Source organism: Dipteris shenzhenensis, chromosome 22 (assembly GCF_047967505.1).
Source record: "Dipteris shenzhenensis isolate YYH24624 ecotype China chromosome 22, Dip_SZ_1.0, whole genome shotgun sequence".
NCBI lineage: Eukaryota > Viridiplantae > Streptophyta > Polypodiopsida > Gleicheniales > Dipteridaceae > Dipteris > Dipteris shenzhenensis.
In genome coordinates this window covers 54,456,011-54,476,993 of record NC_141617.1, presented here as the reverse complement: position 1 = coordinate 54,476,993, position 20,983 = coordinate 54,456,011, and the positions used below count along the sequence as shown (strand labels likewise).

The 20,983-nt window shown below is 41.0% G+C and overlaps 1 protein-coding gene across 1 annotated transcript; it reads left to right on the top strand.

Annotated features, from left to right (window-relative positions):
* Positions 1–16,878: 16,878 nt before the first annotated feature.
* Positions 16,879–19,656, top strand: LOC147888305 (pentatricopeptide repeat-containing protein At1g06140, mitochondrial-like). The gene has a single exon (XM_087393790.1). The coding sequence runs from the start codon at positions 17,070–17,072 to the stop codon at positions 19,230–19,232; it is 2,163 nt and encodes a 720-aa protein (XP_087249916.1). The 5' UTR covers positions 16,879–17,069; the 3' UTR covers positions 19,233–19,656.
* The last annotated feature ends 1,327 nt before the right edge of the window (positions 19,657–20,983 follow it).

The following is a 20,983-nucleotide window of genomic DNA, read 5'->3' as shown; positions in this document are numbered from 1 at the left end:
AGGAGCATTTGCCCTGCTGGCCTCTTTAAAAAAGGGTTGTCAATGCTACCTGCCCATCATGCAAGCTTCACATACATCGAGAAGATTTGAAATTTCTGGTAGGTCTGCAATCATTCCACTTTTATGCATTTCCTTCAAAGAACTAAGGTTTAGATGACCAAACCTCTCATGCCACAGCTTAGTGTTCTTCACATCCGTTCGAGCATTGAAAGCTGAGAGTTCGTATATGTTGTTGCACTGTGTACCTTTACCAATGACCTTCCCTTGAAGATCCAGGATCTGTGCACCATTCTTATCGAATTGAACTTTGAGGTCCCGATCCGTGATCACGAAAACAGATAACAAGTTCCTCTTAATATGTGGCACATAAAGAACATCGGACAACTGTTTTACAACTCCATCTGACTTGAGAGCAATCGTACCTTTTCCTTTTGCTAGACATTTTGCATCATTGCTGACAGCTACCATGATGTCATTCCCTACCAGCTGTAGAGAGGTATACCAATCCTTCTGATTGGTCATGTGGCACGATGCACCACTATCAATGATCCACGGTTCATCCGCAGGTACATGAATTGCCTCTGTGCAAATCTCCTCAATTACTATGAATAGCTCTATTGGTGCTGCCTGTGCGCTGTTGCTGGACTCTTTCTTTACTCTATTCTTCTCATCTACAATCTTCTTTTGGCACTCATTCTGCTTGTGCCCTGCCTTGTTGCAATAGAAGCACTTGATCTTCTTCTTTCTCTTTTTATCATTAGAAGAAGATGGGTTACCAGAGTCCTTACCCTTACCTTTCTTTGATCCAGTCCAGAAAGCCGAATCTGATCCAGTCCTGGTCTTTTGACACATCTCCTCCTCCAGAAGCATCGCGCTGAAATCCTCAAAGTTGAGGAGCGGATTTTTGTTTTACGCATTTAGCACCGTAACAAGACAGTCATACTTTGGTGGGAGAATCTGTATGCACCTTCGTGCTAGATTCTCGCTGGTGATGGTGATGCCAATCGTAGTCATCTGATCGCGCAGATTCTTCACCCTAGTGATGAACTTCTCTATCGCTTCAGACTCAGACAACTTCTCGTTTGCGAGTTGAGTCTCTAGATTCTGAATCCATGTCTGATTCGTGGTCTCGTACTGATTTTTCAAGACCGTCCATGCCTCCTCCGTTGTGGTGACATGTTGAATTAATGCCATGATGGAATCACTAACACTGTAGAAAATAGAACACAGCGCATCTGCATTTCTTCTTGTCCACGCAAGAATCTCATCCGCAGTTGGTACTATCTATTGTCTTGCATTGGCTGGATCCACCCCAGGATGGTCTTCATCTTGAACTTCCAGAGTGGATTGTCTTGCAACTGGCCTCACGTCCACCCCAGTAGCAGTGTCCCAAATCTCATATGGGCTTAGGATGGTCTTCATCTTGAACTTCCAGAGTGGATAGTTAGAGCCGTCCAACTTTTTGCTTTCGCTGAACGGTGGGATTCGCAGTCTTGCGGGCTGGGCCATCTCTCACAATCTGCTCACAAATAGAAACACACTACCAAATCTTCTTGCTAGAGTCTAGGCTCTGATACCATGTAAGAAAATAATACAACGTCTGTGCTCAACAGATAACAGGATCTCATACACAAGAGAGAAAACCAGATAGTATGGAGAATCAAAAATTTGATTACTGTAGAACTGATACAATAGATGGCGCTACCTCCCAACCGTGTGCTCCTGTGAAAGAAGCTTCGATGGCATGCTGGAAACAGTAGAAGACGAAGGCTGAATGCTAAGGAATCAGGGTTGCTGTAGCCAGTTATAAAATGGGCTTTACGGGCTTACTCTTATATAGCCACCACTCGTAGTCGGTTAGGCTCAATTGGGTGGCTGACCCAGTCCGCCCAAAACAATCAACTGGGGGTCGGAGGCCATCGACCACACAATAGAACCGATGTGCAAAACAAAGCAACTAACCTACGGTCACCATTCAGCCCTCGGGATCATCTGAGGCTCCAAACGGGCCCCACAACCCGAGAGTGGGCTGCCTCGGGAAATGCTCCATCTACCCTCAGTGTGGTCAATCAAGGGATGCCTTCCCGCACTTGCATGTAGCCTAGTTGGCAGTATGCCAACTCTATCTGAAGCCATCTAGCCATCAGGCCACACATGGCCCCCATCTGGTGTCTAAACCAGGACCTACCGAATAACCGAGCTACTCAAATGCCTTCTCCTCATATGGGGGGCTTACAAGTAGAGTTAGCTGGTTCCCGCATAATTACACAAGAGTGCAGCATTGATATCTAATAGAGTCGATAGGGGTAGTCACAAGAGTATGCCCCTAAGGAGTTGGCGGAATCAAAGTCCTATGGAGAGTACAAATCATGACATCTCCTCCTACGAGGGGTTCCATACCCTCTTGACATGCGACGTGCTAACATGTCTAATTTGGAGGTATTGGACAAATACAGACACAAACATGAAAACAAAAACAAACACAAGAGTGGGTAAGAAACGGAAAGACAATTTACTTAAAAGACACTACTTACAATTTACTTAAAAGATAATTTATTACTTGAAACTCAAATTCAATTTACTAAAACTATGAAAACACAATTATTTGCTTATGAGTAAAATAGGGGAGAGGGAAAGCATATGATTATGTTTATGCTTATATGCATATGCAGGATCATATGAGCATATGCTAATGCATAAGCATAAGCATTTGCATATGCAAATGCATATGCTTATTATGAGTGTGAGAGGGTAGGGGAATTAGGGAAGAGGGCATAAGCAAATGCTTAGGAGTGATAGGATAGGGGAAGATAGCTTATGAGTGAAATAGGGGAGAGGGAAAGCATATGATTATCCTTATGCTTACATGCATATGCATGAGCATATGAGCATATGCTCATGCATAAGCATTTGCATATGCAAATGCATATGCATATGAGTGCGAGAGGGTAGGGGAGCATATCAGCGTGAGAGGGTAGGTTAATTAGGGAAGGAGGGCATAAGAAAATGCTTAGGAGTGATAGGATAGGGGAAGAGAGCTTATGAGTGAAATAGGGAAGAGGGAAAGCATGTGATTATGCTTATGCTTACATGCATATGCATGAGCATATGAGCATATGCTCATACATAAGCATAAGCATTTGCATACGCAAATGCATATGCATATGAGTGTGAGAGGGTAGGGGAATGAAGGGAGGGCATAAGCAATGCAAATAGGGCACAATCAAATGCTTAGGAGTGGTAGGATAGGGGAAGAGAACTTATGAGTGAAATAGGGGAGAGGGAAAGCATATGATTATGCTTATGCTTATATGCATATGCATGAGCAGATGAGCATATGCTCATGCATAAGCATAACCATTTGCACAAATGCCTATGCTTATGAGTGTGAGAGGGTAGGGGAATGAGGGAAGTAGGGCATAAGCAAGGCAAAGAGGGCATTAGCAAATGCTTAGGAGTGATAGGATAGGGGAAGAGAGCTTATGAGTGAAATAGGCAAGAGGGAAAGCATATGATCATGCTTATGCTTATATGCATATGCATGAGCATATGAGCATATGTTCATGCATAAGCATAAGCATTTGCATATGCTTATGAGTGTGAGAGGGTAGGGGAATTAGGGAAGAGGGCATAAGCAAGGCAAAGAGGCAAAATGCTTAGGAGTGATAGGATAGGGGAAGAGAGCAAGGCAAGCATATGCTTAGGAAAGGGAAGCTTATGAGTGATAGGATAGGGGAAGAGGGCAATGTTTAAGAGTGTTTGGATGGTACCTACAACCTCAAATGCCTTAGGGAGAATCCTGTGGAAAAACAAAATGAAAAAATACAAATGAAAGGGGTGAGATGACTTACTTGAAAGTTTAGGCTTGAGGGTTTGCCGGTTTCCTTTTAGTCCTACAAAACCAAGGGAAGAGGACAATAAACCAACATGTGAGAGCAAAGGAGAAGCAAAGGAGATGCAAAACAACACACAAAGCAAGTAAAGCAAGGGAAAGCAAGAAAAAAGAACATGTGAGCCTTCTTTCCTTCACCAAATTTCATTTTTTATCCAAATCTGAAAATAAAGCATGAAAATGAGCACATGGGCTTAGCAATGCAAGGAGAAACATGCTTCAACACTCAAAAAACAAAATGGGGGAAGTAAAAACCTACATTGTTTAAATAGACACACCTTCTTGGAAAATGACCTTTCACGTGAGTAGAGAGGGAGAAGGGTGGAGAGGGAGCACAAGTGTTGGGAGAGGGGCTGGGTAGGGGTGAGGAGTGTGGGGAAGAGGCTGGAAGAAGGTGAGGTTGCCGAAGGTGAGGAAGGAGGAGATGTTTTTTCTTTTTTTGGGATGGAATTGTGAGGGGCGGTGACACGGGTTTTGGGTTTTAGCGCTCAGCGTTGATATATATCGATACTATATTGTTTCCAAACCATTGGTATATACCAACTCTATGTATCCCTTAAAGTAGGTATATACCGACAAACAGTAGTATATACCGATGAACAGGGCGTAAAAGCTAACAATAGGCTATTTTTTGGATCTTGAGTGGATTGTAATAATTTTGTGTTGTGATTTTGGGGGTGTGCAAATGGACGGGACGAGTGGAAGCTCGTCAGATGATGCACCAAGGCCCGGGAGCACAGAGTGGCTTACTGAGAGGTTGTATTTTCATTGCACTCATTGCAAGCGAGAAGTACAACATCAATGTTATATTGTCATGCACCACTTGCGGATGTATGGGGAGGAGCCCGCATTAGTACCGACCATTGATGGTGGTGATGGATCATCGGTAAGTCAATGCTATTTGAGTTCATGATTAATATTGCATGCGTACTTTACACGAAACCTTGAGACATGATCTTGTATTTACATGAAACCTTGAGACAAGATGAGGAGGGTGGCGAAGGGGCACATATACCTTCACACTTTGAGCAAGAGGATAATCTCCCGAATGTGCCAAATGATGAGGGTATGGTGGACATGATGGATTCTATTTTTAGGGGCACTACATCACATGTACACGTGATGTCCGAGTCTGAGGCCGGCGGAGTCTGAGGCCGTGGTGCGAGTTGCAATCAACATGGTCATATAAGGGTGCTAGAACGTCAAAACTATGGGCTTGTGTCTCAAGCTTGAATCTACAAAAGAAAAGTATGGGTGGTCCGATACAAGTGTCTCGGCCTTAATGAGGTTAGTGCATAATTTATCTCAATTTGGATCTTGAGTGTTTTGAGAATAATCATAGTTTCTCATTATTGGAAGCATATGTATGTTTGAATTGTGATAGGTTGCTCTAGAAGATGTTGCTTGCACCAGATACCATGCTCACATCAAGAGATGAAGCAAAGAAGATGCTTACAATGGTGGGTATGGATTATGATACCATCCATGCTTGTCGTAATGATTGTATTCTCTTTTCTCATGAGCATGGAGATTCGATTAGTTGTCTGGAGTGTGGGAAACAATGATATAGAGATGACTTGTAGGGTAAGCAGATCCCAGTAAAGATCTTGAGACACTTTCCCATCATTGCTAGAATACATCACATGTTTTGATGCAAATCCATAGCAGATTTGATGACTTGGCATGCTACACATCGGTCCACTAATGAGACATTGAGGATTCCTGCAAATTGTGCTGTGTGGAAGCACATAGACAATCAATGGGTGGCAGGACTTTGTGAGGGAACCATGCAACTTACATCTTGGGCTCGCCATGGATGGTGTGAACCCTTTCGGGTTACACTCAACATCTTGGACGAAATGGCCTATAGTCTTGGTAAATTACAATATCCCACCCTGGCTAACAATAAAGAAGGGACACCTCATGCTTGCACTACTTGTGCCAGGGAAGTACAAGGCCAAAAATATGGATGTGTACATGGCAACTTTGATAGAGGAGTTATAGATCTTACGGAGAGGAATAAGGGTCTTTGATATTTCTAGAGCTCCTAGAAATACCAATGACATTTTGGTCAGGGGAATCTTGATGTGGACCATGCATGACTACCCAGGATATGGAGAGTGCACAGGTACGTGGTTGTGTCTTTACATGTATAATGGTACTTTTATGACTCTCTTTCTAGTGCATGTCTTATACTAACACATTCATGCATGCATGCAGGACTTGCAACAATAAGTGGGTACCATGCTTGTCCTATTTGTGGGAAGGGTTGGAGTTCACTTGCATGACACTCCAAGCATATGAGGAAAATGGTTTATGAAGGTCATGCTTGATTCCTTTCAGTGGACCATCTTGCATGTGAAGGCTAGCTTGATCCACCACCACCATCTTTGAAGGCAAGTGACTGGATTCAAGCTTGGAAAGAGAATGGAGAGGAGCCTCCTCCTAGTATGAAGAGGCTATCCATCTTTCACGAGCTTCCTTATTGGGGTCAGTTACAAATCAATCATCTCTTGGATCCCATGCATATCTTCAAGAATGTGGGGGCTACTATTTGGGCACACTTGGTTGGTGACAAAGACTCAAGAGGAGTGTGAGAAGACTTGCAAGCTATGGACACGATGTCTCATTTGTGGCCCCAAGTGCGTGATTGTAAAGTTGTCCTCCCGAATGCAGCATGGATCCTCTCAAAGAGAGAGGAGGCAGCGACGGTCAAGGCAGACATTGCCTCTTTCCGAACATCAAAAGGGTATATGCATTGCTTGAAAGGAGCATTTTCAAAGGACAATATGCTTGGTGGGCTCAAGTCCCATGATTGGCACAAGGTCTTACAAGTATTCTAAGGTGTAGGACTAGTGTACTGATAATCATGGTGCATTATTTTAGTGTAATTATGATTATGTTATATTATTACATGACTTCTTTGTTGCTTGGATAGTTCATCCTCCCAATTATAGTGAAAGGGTGCTTACAAGAAGATGTCAAAAATGTTATATTCAAGATCAGTGGTATTGTGAGGTATGCTTACTATCAACTCACATTGATTACATTTTCTTCAATTTAAGTTGAATAATATATATAAAGTCGGATACCAATCTTCTCTCCTTGCAATTGGATTATTGTGGGACCATACGTGAAATCTATGAAATTGATTTTAGACAATTTAGTATTTTCATTCTTGATGTAAAATGGTTTAGAACTATTTACAACGGTCCCCATGCTACAGTGAGGAAAGACAGTAGTGGTTTGTTTATGATAGACTCCACCAAACTCTGATACTATTGTTCTTCCCGGAGCATTGTGAGCAGGTGCGTACTAATGATTTAATTAATCGAATGCTTTCAGTTTTAAAGATCAATCAATACATGTTCGTATCTACTTAATCATAAATTCATATAATTGATGGCATTTGACACCCATCTTCAATATAGGTGGTTTTTCATCCGGATCGTTCTGATCCAAGATGGTGGTACGTGTTCCAAGTTGCACCATGAAGTAAATAGATTTTTGAAGGTAGAGATGTGGATATGGAGATGCCACTACCAATGCCAGATCCAATTGATCCAGATAGATCTAGCAAAGAAGATGAAGATCCCACGCTAAACGTCAGTGCTTAATTGACAAAACAAGGCCCGTGTGTAGTAGTGTTCCTAAATGAGTTCAAAATGTTGATGAAACCATCATCTTGTTGCCTCATTGTTTTTTGTACCTCATAACATTTGATTTTATTTGTTTAATAGGTATTGGCCATGGATTCTAGTGTATCCTCATTATTTTTAAACACCCAGCTATCTTTTACAGGTTTTGCTTGGCAGAAATCCCCACAAGTTATCACATCAATGTGAATGATCCTTGAAGTTATGTTTCAAGGAGTGCATAAAAAGGTCTCCAAAGCTCATAGTTTTCCACCCAAGAAGGTAAATCTCATCAAAGGCCAAATGTAGAGGTTGGATAATGCATCTAGTCTTTCCCATGAGAGAGACGTCAAGTTTTAACTATGCACAGGCAAGTGCAAGGCGGAGTGGATGGTTATGCCATTTATGTGATGAGTTGCCTTGCCTGTGTATGCAAACAATATTGCCTTTGGTAAATCTATATCATTAGAAATTATAACTTGATTGTAAAATCTAGGCAACCTTTGAACAAGAAGTAGCAGAAGGTAAGTTTTCCATGTGCCCGCTCACCCGATAAGGAAAAGGCAGATCTTTTCATGTGGGAGTATTAATTTTTGCAAAAGGATGTCATCAAATATATCTTGTTGCCCTTTGTTAAGGCTCCTAATTTGCATGAGTATTCTTTGTTAGGCAAAGTATGATTTTCTTTGTGGGTATTATGAAATTGTTCATTCGTTGAGTTTTTTGAAGAGTTGGCATATCCAAGCCAACATCATATGCATCTATAGGATCATTTGGGCTTGTTGCATTCTCTGTGTTATCAACTTCGTGTGGCCCACCCAAGTCTTCAATGCATTCACCTTTCTTCAAGAGTGTTTCATAATTGAAGATGAAACTTGTTTCTATTGTGTAGTATAATATGTTTGTTCCTATGATAAGAATCCATCCAAGAACCAAATTCATTAAGATGTTAAAACTCATCATCTTTGAATGGACAAGAGCATAGAAGTTGTTCCCTATAGTAGTTATTTGGATCTTTCACTCTATTGAATTTGACAAATCTTATTATTTTTGAATTGCATCTTCTTTTGGAAGTTGTGCTGGTGCATGCAAGAATGCATTTCCCATCTTCCTTAATTGATTTTGGGTATTTGTACCTTCTTGCATTTATTATTCATAGTTTGTTGCAAGTTTGTGGTATAGGAAGTACATTTTGGTGATATAAGAAGTACAATATAATGTAGCACCATAGGGGTCCATAATAAATTGAATATTTATGTTTGACTGCCACAAGAATGATATTTTCCTATTGAAATCATTTGTGAACATATGTTTTGGATGTCTTTTTAAGAAAAAAGTTGGCTTTCTTAGTTTCAATCTTATGGATAGAATATACGTATCGAGATCCAAATCTTATGATTCTATCCATTCCTCAATCATGCCTATGAACAATGATGATAATGTCGTGTAGCCTATAGTAAGTTTCCTTGTAATAAGCTTTTTTAGGTCGTTCAAGAGCATCAATAACGTCATTTAAGGAAGTGGGATTTTAGGGCAATGAAGATGACATTCTTTATTGTTTTTCTCGATGCATGTTGATGTGTTTGAATGTCTTTCATGTTGTCATTTAGAAGGTCTTTGTCACATGTTATATATTTATCAAATGAATGTGCAAATCTCATCGTCATCATTGTGATTGAAAATGGGAGCATCATCCACACAAAGTAAACCTTATTCGTGTTGGCTTCCTCTACTTTGGAACTCCGTAACAAAAAAATAATATTTTATGTTGCCTAGAATTCCAGAATCATTTTTTAGGATGAAAAACATTTATGAAGCTTGTGGTTGTAGTACCTTGCACACACTATCGGCTTCTCTCGCACAAGCTACCTTGCAATTTTGCCAGGTGCCTTGTATCCATGATTCCTTTCATGGCAATCATAATGGGTTCTCAACAAGCAAGTCACCAAAGGGTCCCATAGGTGCTCTGCACATGACAAAGCTATGAAAAAAGTGGGGGGCCCCAATTGTCACACCATTGCAAATGTCTCTTTATGAACCTTTTTGTTTATAATCTAGGGAAGTTTGTAGAGACTCAAAGTCCCTATAGCCTATGTGAGAATTCAAAAAAAATTCTATGTTTGTGTTGTTCATGACATCCTTGCCGTAAGGCTTGTGTTGTGCAACATGCCCTTATGCAAACAAACCCATATGAATTGCATCACTTGATGGATAAGTACATTTACTAACTACGAAAATAGATTTGGGATGTTTTGGCTGAATTTCTCTGATTTGTAAGTAAGATCCCATTTCACAATGTCCATGTATGACAAATTCTCATTTCCATTATTTCTAGGAGAGCCAAAGAAAAGCGCAGAAAATTGAGCTCCTCGCTATGCTTGTCTTGGAATATTCATAAACGCCTCTATCCCTCATAAGGGGAAACAAAGTGGATTATTGTCTCATAATCTAATACCTACTCTCCAAAAATTAGGTTGTGTATCAAAGTGTTAGTCTCTACTTCATTATTCTCTCCAACTTTTATTATTTCTTCATAATCCATTTGTTCATGTGTCTCTTGTTGTTCCTTTAACACGGCGAAGTGATTGTACCATTCATTGGTTTAAAATAACGTTGTTGCAAGTTTTGTAAAGAGAAGTTTCTATTCCTTTTCTATTAATTTTTTCATTGTGGATATGAGAACCAATGGTCAAACATGGCCAATCACGTAACATGATTTGTATTGCATTTTCTTTTTAATTCCAATCAACATATTGGAATTAAAAATACTCACATATTGGCTTTGCAAAATTTAAATAGTTAATTTGTATATGGATCGGCCCCTTCAATTGTTAATAATCACTATTAACCTATCATCTCTTCATCGCATTGCCTCCCTACCTTCTTCCTCCTCCCTACTTCCTCTCCTTGCCTCCCTTCTGTGCTACCTCTCCCTACCTTCTCTCTCTCTCTCTCTCTCTCTCTCTCTCTCTCTCTCTCAGTGCTCCCTCTCTCTCTAAGTCCCCTCCACTCAACCCTCAACTCTCTCTCTCTGCCTCCCCCTCCCCCTCCCTCAAGTCCCTCCCCCCCTCCTCTCTCTCTCTCTCTCTCTCTCTCTCTCTCTCTCTCTCTCTCTCTCTCTCTGAGTGCTCCCTCTCTCCCTGAGTCCCCTCCACTCAACCCTCAACTCTCTCTCTCTGCCTCCCCTCCCCCTCCCCCTCCATCAAGTCTCCCTCCCCCCACCCCTTCCCCCTCACATACTCGTTGAGGGCAATGGAGGGAAAATTCTGGAAATTGAACTCTCTCAAAATGTCATGATCCATTAATTGAGGGGAGCTTCGTAAAAATAATCACCTCTCCTCTCCTCTCCCCTCCATCACTTTCTCCCCACTCCTAGATGGGCTGAACTCCATGGCCCAGTCCAGGGGGTTAGATCTCAACTTGGAGTTCTTTACAAGACCTCACTCAGTTTGTCTCCCTCTGGTCGCCATTCTACTCCAGGTTGAAGTTTTTGCTGCTCCAAACTGGTTTCCATGTAGTCAAGGAATCAATCATAACTTTTCAAGGTTTGCCCAGATCACTTCAAAGTTAAAAAAAAGTTTAATGTTTGAACATAAGCTATATTTTTGTCTTCTAGGAGAAAGTCATAATCATTGTCATTTGGCCATGGTGAAAGTCGCAAGAAGAGGGGGTATTGGCAAACTATTTTTTCTTTTATAGGGGACAAGAAATAAGAGAAACAGCCTTCATATGCTGCAATAGTAGCCTCACCTTTGCCAAACACTAGGAAAAATGAATTCATTTTTTTCCTACAACAGCAAGTTCTCCTTCTCAAAAAGAAGAGCAATGAATTCAAGCACAAGTTCTAGGATCTTGAATAGAGAGTAAAAGTGGCTAAGAGCAAACTAGAAAAATCAAGTCCCATTGTAGCTCTAAATGATGAAGGTGTCTTTAGTCAAATGGAAGAGATGCATGAGAAGCTCAAGGTAGAGATCCAAGAAGCTCAAAGGAGAAGTAAAGAGCTCCTTAGAAACACATATGTCTACTTGACTTTAGAAGGAAGTTCAAGAGCAAGCTGCAACTCAAGAATCCTTAGGATCGCAGGTTCACCAAACAACTAGTACATAGCCGAAGACTCTTATGAAGAGATTCATCAGAAAATCAACAAAGCTTTACCAAGAGTTGAATGGGAAGACTTAGAGTTTAATATTGGAAAATCAAGAGAACATGCAATCCTTATCTTCAAGTCAAAAGTTGAGAGAACTCAGGTTGTCAGACAAGCGAATAAGCTAAAAGGATTAAGAAAGTGGATGACAGAGGAACTCACAAAAACTTAGCTTAAGACTAAGACCTTGGAGCTTGCAAAGGTAAAGTCGGCCAAGAAAGAAGGAAAACCACCATACAGTTTCAATGAATTCTAATTCAGGAATATGCTAACACATGCACAGATCTTCAAAAGGTTTGAGGTCATTCCTTGCAATTGAGCTGCAATTTCAGTCACATTTTCAGCTCAGCATACACTCAATAGAATTCTAATTAAAATTCAAAAATATGTTAAGACAGAAATGCAATGTAAAAGGTTTAAAGTACGTAAGTTCATATACCTGGATTTCGTAGCCTATCTACTGAATGTGCGTTAGGAACACTTTCAACAACTTAGCTGGGAGTCTCGAGTTTTTAATTGGGGCACTTTTTGTAGTGTCCAACATGTTGAGAGCAATGGGCTATGAATTATGCTTGACCCCAACATTCCTCAATATGAACTGGCATTTACCAAAAGTCTTGAAACGGCGGTCTGCTACCTTTAAGTAGTCAAACCTTCTATTATCCCAAAAGGTACACTAGAGGAGAGTATCCAATCTTGAATTTAGATCAATATGAAAGGAATTATAACTACAAACATCTTGATAAATAGCATACACCAACCAAATCACTTAGAGTAATAAGATCATCACCCAATGCACCATCGCCTATTATAAGTTCATCCCTTTTCTTGAAGGAGGTGCCCGACTTGATGATGGTCATAGCTAACATTGCCAATGGCAATTCATTTCCCTCACCTTTGTTGATGAGGTCTTTGCAAGTTTCTTTACTTTTAGAGATAAAATGTTTTGGTAGGAAGTAGGGCTCTACAACAAAGTTTGGAATTCTTTGAAGGTGAGTAGAGGGATCAAATGTCAAGGTATAATCTGTTGTCCCTCCATCATTTCTCACATTTTTGACACAAACTAAGAAGTTGCCCACACGGATGCAACCACCTACATTCAAGCCCTTGATAAAATCCACATAGTACACCTCTTGTATGTGTAGAGTTATGCATCCAATACCCTTCCTATCTACCAAGTCAACTTCTAGGAACTTCAGGTAGGAGACATTCGTAACATAGAGGTGCCATACTTATTGAGCGCTATGGCTTCAAATACTCCATTTTTAATACATAAGTCTATGTCTTGAACACAAAAGGGCTTACTATTGGGGGGTACTATAGGGCTATCTTTTCATCTTCATTCTAATTTTGAGGTGACCCTAGTGGGTTCAATGACAAGGGATCTAATGCAGGGTTTGAAGTTTTAGCTTCGAAGTTGAGGATCTTGGCTTTCTTATCCTCATTAGCTGAGTTGTGATGGGAAGACCTTTTGATAGACTGCCTATAATTAGGAGAACCTTTCGCAGACGGAGGAGGGGAAGCTGCCAAAAGGGAGGCTACACCATGCAACAAAGAGGGGCTGGTATTGTGAGTGATTACGAGAGAGGACTCACTAGTCAAGGAGATTGTTCTCTTTCTCCTCATCAGTAGAAAATTGATCTGCTATAGAAACAATATTAAATTTCAAAAACTATGTGCTTTCACAATCACATAAACTGCAATCTACACCATGATTAAACTCAGCCAAAAAGGAAATGATGGCACAATTTAATTGGTAAAAGTCATTCTGTTGTACATTGATGTAGACATTTTCACATCCCTGTATTTTTGCAAGATGCAACATATGATTTTTTTGGCCCAAAAGATGAGTTTTTAACATCCCTACATCTTTTTATTGTCAAATATAAATGGCATAATGTTACATATCAAATCAAATGACAAGGCATGATTTAGATCAATATCATGCCTTTTTGCACCACCTAAAAAATTGTGTGCATCAGAATATGAATTTTGTGAAATTGTGTCCAATTTTTTGCACCAAGTTTAAAGCAAGGTTTCCCATAATGGGGAGCGAGAAGACACTGTCTATTTTGGCAAAAAAAAAACCAAAATTTAAAATCCTCTACCTTTTAATTGCACTCTGGGGATCACTCTTCATAAACCCATAAAGCATTTGCAAGCAAGCATGTATTAAAAATTACCCCTATTCTTACAATTTATATTTTGTCATGTAAATGGTAGAACCCATGTATGTGTTTACATTTTAAAATATCTACATATATAAATTACATTAAGTTGCAATTTTATAAATCCCCTCATGCACACAAACAACATGTAAGCCCCCCCACTAAAAAATACCCCTCAATGCACAAAAGTGGTATGTTACATGTTTATGAGAGACCCCCCAGGATAATTGCCAAAACCCAAATGGGGTCATGTTACAATAGTCCTTAACTTTAGACTACTTAATTTCAAGAAATGTGACACATAACCACTTTTTTGAATACTTTATACTTCAAGCAATTATTTTATAAAAAACTTAGATTCTTTCTTTGCTTGCTTGATTTTCCAATCACTTCAACTAATTGTCACTCACTTTTTTGGGCTTGCTCGCTTTTTCTCGCTCGCTCTATTGACTGCTCCCTCATACTAAACCAGAAGTAGTCAAAGGTTCCACTCACACAGAGGAATGAAACCACCAGGAGTAGCAAGGCAGAGGGTAGAGGAGAAGAGGGTAGGAGCAGCAAGGCAACATGCATGCAGAGCAAGAGGGAGATGAACTCCAAGATGAGAGAAGGGGGAGAAGATGAGCCACCAAGGGAAAAGAATAGGGTTCGCATTGGATACCATCTACTCCACGTGCTAACTACACAATTAATGGGTCAACGTGACTTTTTTCAAATGAAAGAGAACATCTACACAAAATTCAAATCATCACATAGGCCCCTTGTAGCACCAAAAAACAAAGAGACACGTAAAAAAAGCTCCTTTTGAAGCTCTAAAATTGTATTAATTCATGCTTTTGATTAGTAGAAAAACAAATACAAGGTGGCAGGGATATCAAGATGTGGCATCCATTCTGAGGATGAATTTCACATATGAAAGTTCCCTAAGCTTAGGCTGACCAACAAGCTCATCTTCTTTAATTCACGAAATATTTAGACTGGCTCTTTGGGGCCCTTGCCTTTGCTACTACTACGAGAAGATGGTACCAAGGATCTACTGAGATCTCGTAGGATGATGCTGACTATGCAATAGAATGCTTGACGGACATAATCTAAACAGCTCACATTCAGAAGCCAAGTGGAAACACCTAAGAATGTCTAATTGCCATATGTATATGGCATTCATTTCTTTTAATGATCCTGACTATTTTAATGATACGACCAAAGTAAGAAGTTGGTCCTAAAAAGGAGGCAAGTTTTCTTGTCAACCAGATGAATTTTTTCTCTATTGATCAAATAAAGAATCCTGTGTTTAATGATCGCACAAAGCACATTGAGGTTCATTATCACTATGTCAGAGAGAAGGAAGTGCTTTGGTGAAGATGTCGGCAACATTGTCATGTGTTGACACATAGTTCATACTTGATCTCCCCTGCATGCATCCAGCAACCCGCAGCACCATACCCTCTGCAACACCTAGCTCACATCTTTAGCATGCACACCTTCTGTAGAAGACCTTTGCAAATGGCCAGAAATCTCCAAGAAACAACGAACTGCATACTCACATGTAATCACATCTACAGCCACGGGCTGTAGCTCCTACACAACCTTGACACACACCCTTCTCTAAGGGCTCTCGTCAATTATGCCTCTAATGTGCCAACGACTCAGGAGCTCTATCAACGTCCGTCTGCAATAATAAATCACCATCCCTAACATTTGCAAGGAGAACCAGGTCCTAACGGGCCATGTGTCGGGTCTCATGTCCACATTTTTGCTCATTGCTTTTTTCCTTTAAAATTTTCATAAAGTACTAGGATTCAGGTTCAATTTCAAGCTGCTAGTTATGTGCTCCATGATGGAAAGGCTGCCTGCCTGACACAAATCTAGTTTGTGGTAGTACAGTGCTTCATTTTCAACCAAGTCGGGATCCTTTCAAGTAGTGAACTATGATAAAATTTTGACAATTTTCACCGCAAAAAAAAAGTAGTGAACTATGCGCCAAACACGGATTTGTAAACTTGGACAAGAAAGTTTTAATGTCAATGATACTTAAGATCAGTATGCTCAAAAATTCGATGAATGAGATGCCATGTCCATTCATGATTAGGTGACATTGAGTTAACACAATCCGAGCGTGTTCATGTAATTCTAAATCATTTTTTCCCATGAGGGAGACATCTAAGTTGTTATTGGCTTGCCGTGAGGTAGATCTTAGTGAAGACGATTCCCAAGAAGTAAAAATTCGTCATTTTTCGATTTTTAGAAATTCATGAGTTATTTTATGATCCACTTACTATTTTCTTTTCTACAAATCCTCCATATTTTTAGCCACTCTCTCTCTCTCTAGCTTGCTCCCTTCCCCCCCTTTCTCTCTCTCTCTCTTCATAATCTCTCCACTCTCTTTTCAGAGTTGCAAATCCAATACGTCTTCTCTTTTGGTATTTTAGATTTTGGGCAGGCCTTATGAATGATTTATTATGATTCACCTTGTATATATAGCTACGAGCGCAGACTGTGCTCTGGAAGAAGGGGCTCGCATCTTGACCGTCTTGTCCGATTCCATGAATCCACACACTCTTGCACGGCAAGCTCCACGTTGCAAAATGAGAGAGATCAAGCGTCTTCCAACACAACAATTCACGGCAGCACCTTCAAGCCACTTTCAGTTCGTGCGGTTTAGCAATCCGTACTTGGCAGCTTTATGCGACTATTGCGAGTAGGCTTTCTCAGGCTTATACTTCCCGCAGTGTCCCCGTATGCTATCCGTTAACTTTTCACGAAGATGATAGGAACAGTGGGACGAGCTCCTCCTCCTGGAACCGATGACTTCGCCGAGATTCCATGAGGGGGAAGGCAGTGCGTTTTCATTGTGCTTATGCTTCGCAGATAGCTTGGTGACAGAGGGCTTATGGCAAGAGTATTTCGAGGATCCCTCTCAATGGTGGGACAACCGGAAGAGCAAAGTAAGTGTGCAACCAATTGATTTGCAAGGATAAAGCTATACAAACGTTCGGTCCTATTGCCTAGTCTGACCAGTCTGTTCTGATTATGAACCAGGATCTCCAGATTTGAAGCATAAAATTACCAAGGAGTCGCTCTGTGTAGACGGCTGGTACAATCCAGGTTGGGTTAAAGACATACTCGAGCAAAAGGCAGCAACAGCGTCTACTGGTAAGGCCCAGTCAAACTCTAAAGATTGTGGCTTGCTGGAGAATGTCAGCAATTGCAAGGCCAGCGTTAGGTCTGGAATGCAGGTCGACACATCTACACCTCAAGAACTGCGAGAGGATATCGACTGGGAAGTACTCAGTGTAGAGGAGGCAGTCACTTCTTTGGAACGGATGTCTAAGCTACCTTCGGTTGAGAACCTTATATGCATCTTGCAGAAGTGCAGAAAATTGAAAAGTACAGAATATACGAAGCGCTTGCGCGTGCATATGATCAAAAGTGGGCTGGAGGCTCATAAATCTCTTGGAAACCATCTTGTCGCTACTTTGGTGGAATGTGGGAACATGTGCGATGCTCTGCATGCGTTTAGCAGGTTGGAGGATCCAAATGAGCATTCTTGGACTTCTCTCATCAACGGTTACATCACGTGTGGGGGGTCAGAGCACGCCCTCAACCTATACCAGAAAATGCTAGAGGATCATGTACGCCCTAGTAAGTATACATTTCTGGCCCTACTGAAGGCTTGTGCTAGCCTGAAAGACGTGAAAAGAGGCCAAGAAATACATGCAGAGGTTGCAAGTAGGGGGTTGGAAAGAGATCCTTTTGTTGGCAGCACCTTGGTTAATATGTATGCCAAGTGTGGCTCACTTGCAAAAGCAAGGGAAGCCTTTGAAAAGCTTCCAGTTCGAAATGTTGTCTCATGGAATGCACTAATCACAGGGTATGCCCAACATGGGCTTGGTGAGGAAGCCCTGCAATGTTTTGAACAGATGCAATTGGAGAGCGTCTTTCCAGATGAGGTCACGTTTGTTGGCAGCTTAAAAGCTTGTGGCAGCATAGGAGCCATAGAAAAGGGCCGAGAAATTCACTTGGAGATTGCCAGAAAGGGATTGCAAAGAGATCCTTTTGTTGGCAGCACCTTGATCGATATGTATTGCAGATGTGGCTTGCTTGCAAAAGCAAGGGAAGTATTAGACACGCTTCCAGTTCGGAATGTAGTTTCATGGAACACACTAATTACAGGTTATGCAGAACACAGCCTTGGAGAAGAAGCACTGAACTGCTTCGAACAGATGCAACTGGAAGGTATATCCCCAAATGATGTCACATTTGTCTGCAGCTTGAAAGCTTGTGGCATTGCGGGAGCAATAGAGAAAGGCCAAGACATACATGCTGAGGTCACCAGAAAGTGTTTGGAAAGACATCCTTTCATTGGCAGCACCTTGGTCGATATGTATGCCAAATGCGGCTCGCTTCTGAAAGCTCAGGAGATATTTGACAAGCTTCCAGTTCAGAATGTAGTCTCGTGGACTGCACTAATATCAGGGTATATCCAACATGGGCTTAGTGAGGAAGCACTAAACTGTTACAGACAGATGCAACTGGAGGGTTTCTCTCCAAATGCTCTCACGTTTGTTTGCAGCTTGAAAGCTTGTGGCAGCATAGGAGCCATAGACAAGGGCCAAGAAATACATAATGAGATTGCCAGAAAGGGCTTGGAAAGAGATCCTGTTGTTGGCAGCAGTTTGGTTGATATGTATGCCAAATGTAGCGTGCTTGCAAAAGCACAGGAAGTGTTTCATAAGCTTCCAGTCCACAATGTAATATCTTGGACTGCGCTAATTGCAGGGTATGCAGAATGTGGACTGTGCAAGGAAGCACTTAACTGCTTCCAGCAGATGCAACTGGAGGGTCTGTCTGGAGATGTGATGTCGTGGAATACGCTAATCACAGCATATGCCCTGCTAGGAGAGAGTGAAATTGTTTTCTATATGCTTGAGAGGATGAGAGGAGAAGGCTTAAAGCCAAATGGGGTCACATTCCTTAGTGTTCTCACTGTATGCAGTCACGAGGGTCTAGTGGACAAGGGCCGCAAGTACTTTGAGGCCATGAGCAAACACTATGGCATCACTCCAACTAGTGAGCACCAAACTTGCATGGTTGATCTCCTTGGTCGTGCAGGCCAATTAGACAAGGCAGTAGCAATGGTGGAGGAGATGCCTTTCCAAGCTGATCTTGCGGTGTGGCATACTGTGTTGGGTGCTTGTCAAAAGTGGGGTAATGTGGAGCTTGGAAGACATGCCTTTGAATGTGCAGTGCGATTGGATGATATGGATGCTGCATCGTATATCTTGATGTCTAACATCTATGCAGATGCTCACATGGAAGAGGATGAGAAGAAACTCAACACAATGAGAATGAAGGAACAAAGCATGCATGAATCCAGGACAGAACTGGAATGAAATTGATGGAATTGCACACCTTTTTGTTGGGGATGCAAGACATTGAAATGTATGCAAAGTTAGCGGACCATCCCCTTACAATGTCCAAGGGTATCTCCCAGATTTGGATTGTGCATCATGTGACATATCCAATGATGCAAAGAAAGATCAGTATGTGGGCACAATTGAAGCTGGTCGTTTTGTGTAACCCAAGGGAAACCCCAGCTTTTATTTCCCTTCAGAGATCCAAACCGGGTGTGATTCTGGGGACTAGTGGTAAGACACAGTCCCTTGCATTTGAAATGAAATGTTCCTGCTAGACTGGTGAGTGGCTTTCAGAAGAAGGGGATAGTTGGAGCTGATGGTGAATCTGTTGCTAAGAACAAGCTGGTGTGACATCTGGAAATTTGTGTTTTCTAGAAAGCAAATCTCAACTTTTTACACCTGATTTGTGCAAAATATATTTGCAAAGCTTTTTGGTGAATTTTATGGATAGAGTGCGCTTTCAATTTCTGTTACTACTTTAATTTTTCTCATCATCGTCAAGTTTTTCAATGTTCATAATTACCCTTATGGAACTTATCTGATTGTCATATCTGTATTGATCACTGAAGCACATACGATACAAAATGAATCATCACAATATCAACATATGAGACTAGCATCACACTAACTGGAGCACAGCACTCCAATTTCCTGATACACTGATGGCCATCCAAATTCCAGAAATGACTAGTAAATCTCAATCTCTATCTGATATTATGGATCGCAGCAATCCATGTAGATGAAATACGTTACTTATAAATAAATCCACTACTTTAGGTGCACTATCTGATTCTCTTCTTGGAATGGAGTGAGCCAACTTGGTAAGACAGTCGATCACACTCCCTGGCATTTGTCACAGATTAGCGCTTCTTCTTTTCCTCTAAAGAATTACTAAATTTCTCTTTGGTAGTAACAGTGAAAGCAACATCGCTTCGAGATCATTTCCACCATCACGGCTCTTAAGCATCTCCTCCTCAAGTAGCAAAGCACAAAATTCTTTAAATGTAAGTGCAGGCGTTCTAACTTGAGTCACGAGTGTTTTAAGTGCAATTACCAAACTCATCAAATTTCTGAGGTAGAACTCAAATGCAACTCCAAGCTAGCTCTTCACTACTCTTTGTAATGCCCACAACAGCCATTTGATCAAGCAGATTTTTATCGTTGTGATGAATGTCTCAGCACTCTCCAGCTTTTCAGCAACATGTTGATTTTCCGAATTCTGTGGATCTGTGTCTGATTGTACGTTTGATACTAATTCTTGAGGATGTTCCAAGCCTCAGATGCCTTGGAAGTGTGTTGAATCAACGTCAGTAACGATTCTATTACACTTCTGACGGTGGTGCAAAGTGCATCCGCATTGCGTTGCTTTTGTGCTCGAAGAAGAGTAGCATCAGGAGGAACTATGGTGTTGAATTTGCAAGATCAGAACTGGATACGGATCACCCCCAAGACTTGTTTCTAGGATCTCATATCAATCTAGAACTGCACTTATCTTGAACTTCCAAAGAGTAATAAGGGGACGCGTTTTACCTACAAATGCTCACATGAAATTAATCCTTAAGATGTGCAATAGGTATAAAGGGATTTTATTTGAAGGGGAAAAAATTTAAAAACTTTTATTAAAAAATTTTAAGTGTATATAATGCCAAGGATGCCCATGTGATGTATTAATCATACAATCACATTGTGTATATACCATATCCACATGACATCTCAATCAACCTTTG

What these genes read in the sequence shown, in the direction of transcription:
- LOC147888305 (XM_087393790.1), top strand. Translation starts at nt 17,070, where the DNA reads ATGCAGGTCGACACATCTACACCTCAAGAACTGCGAGAGGATATCGAC.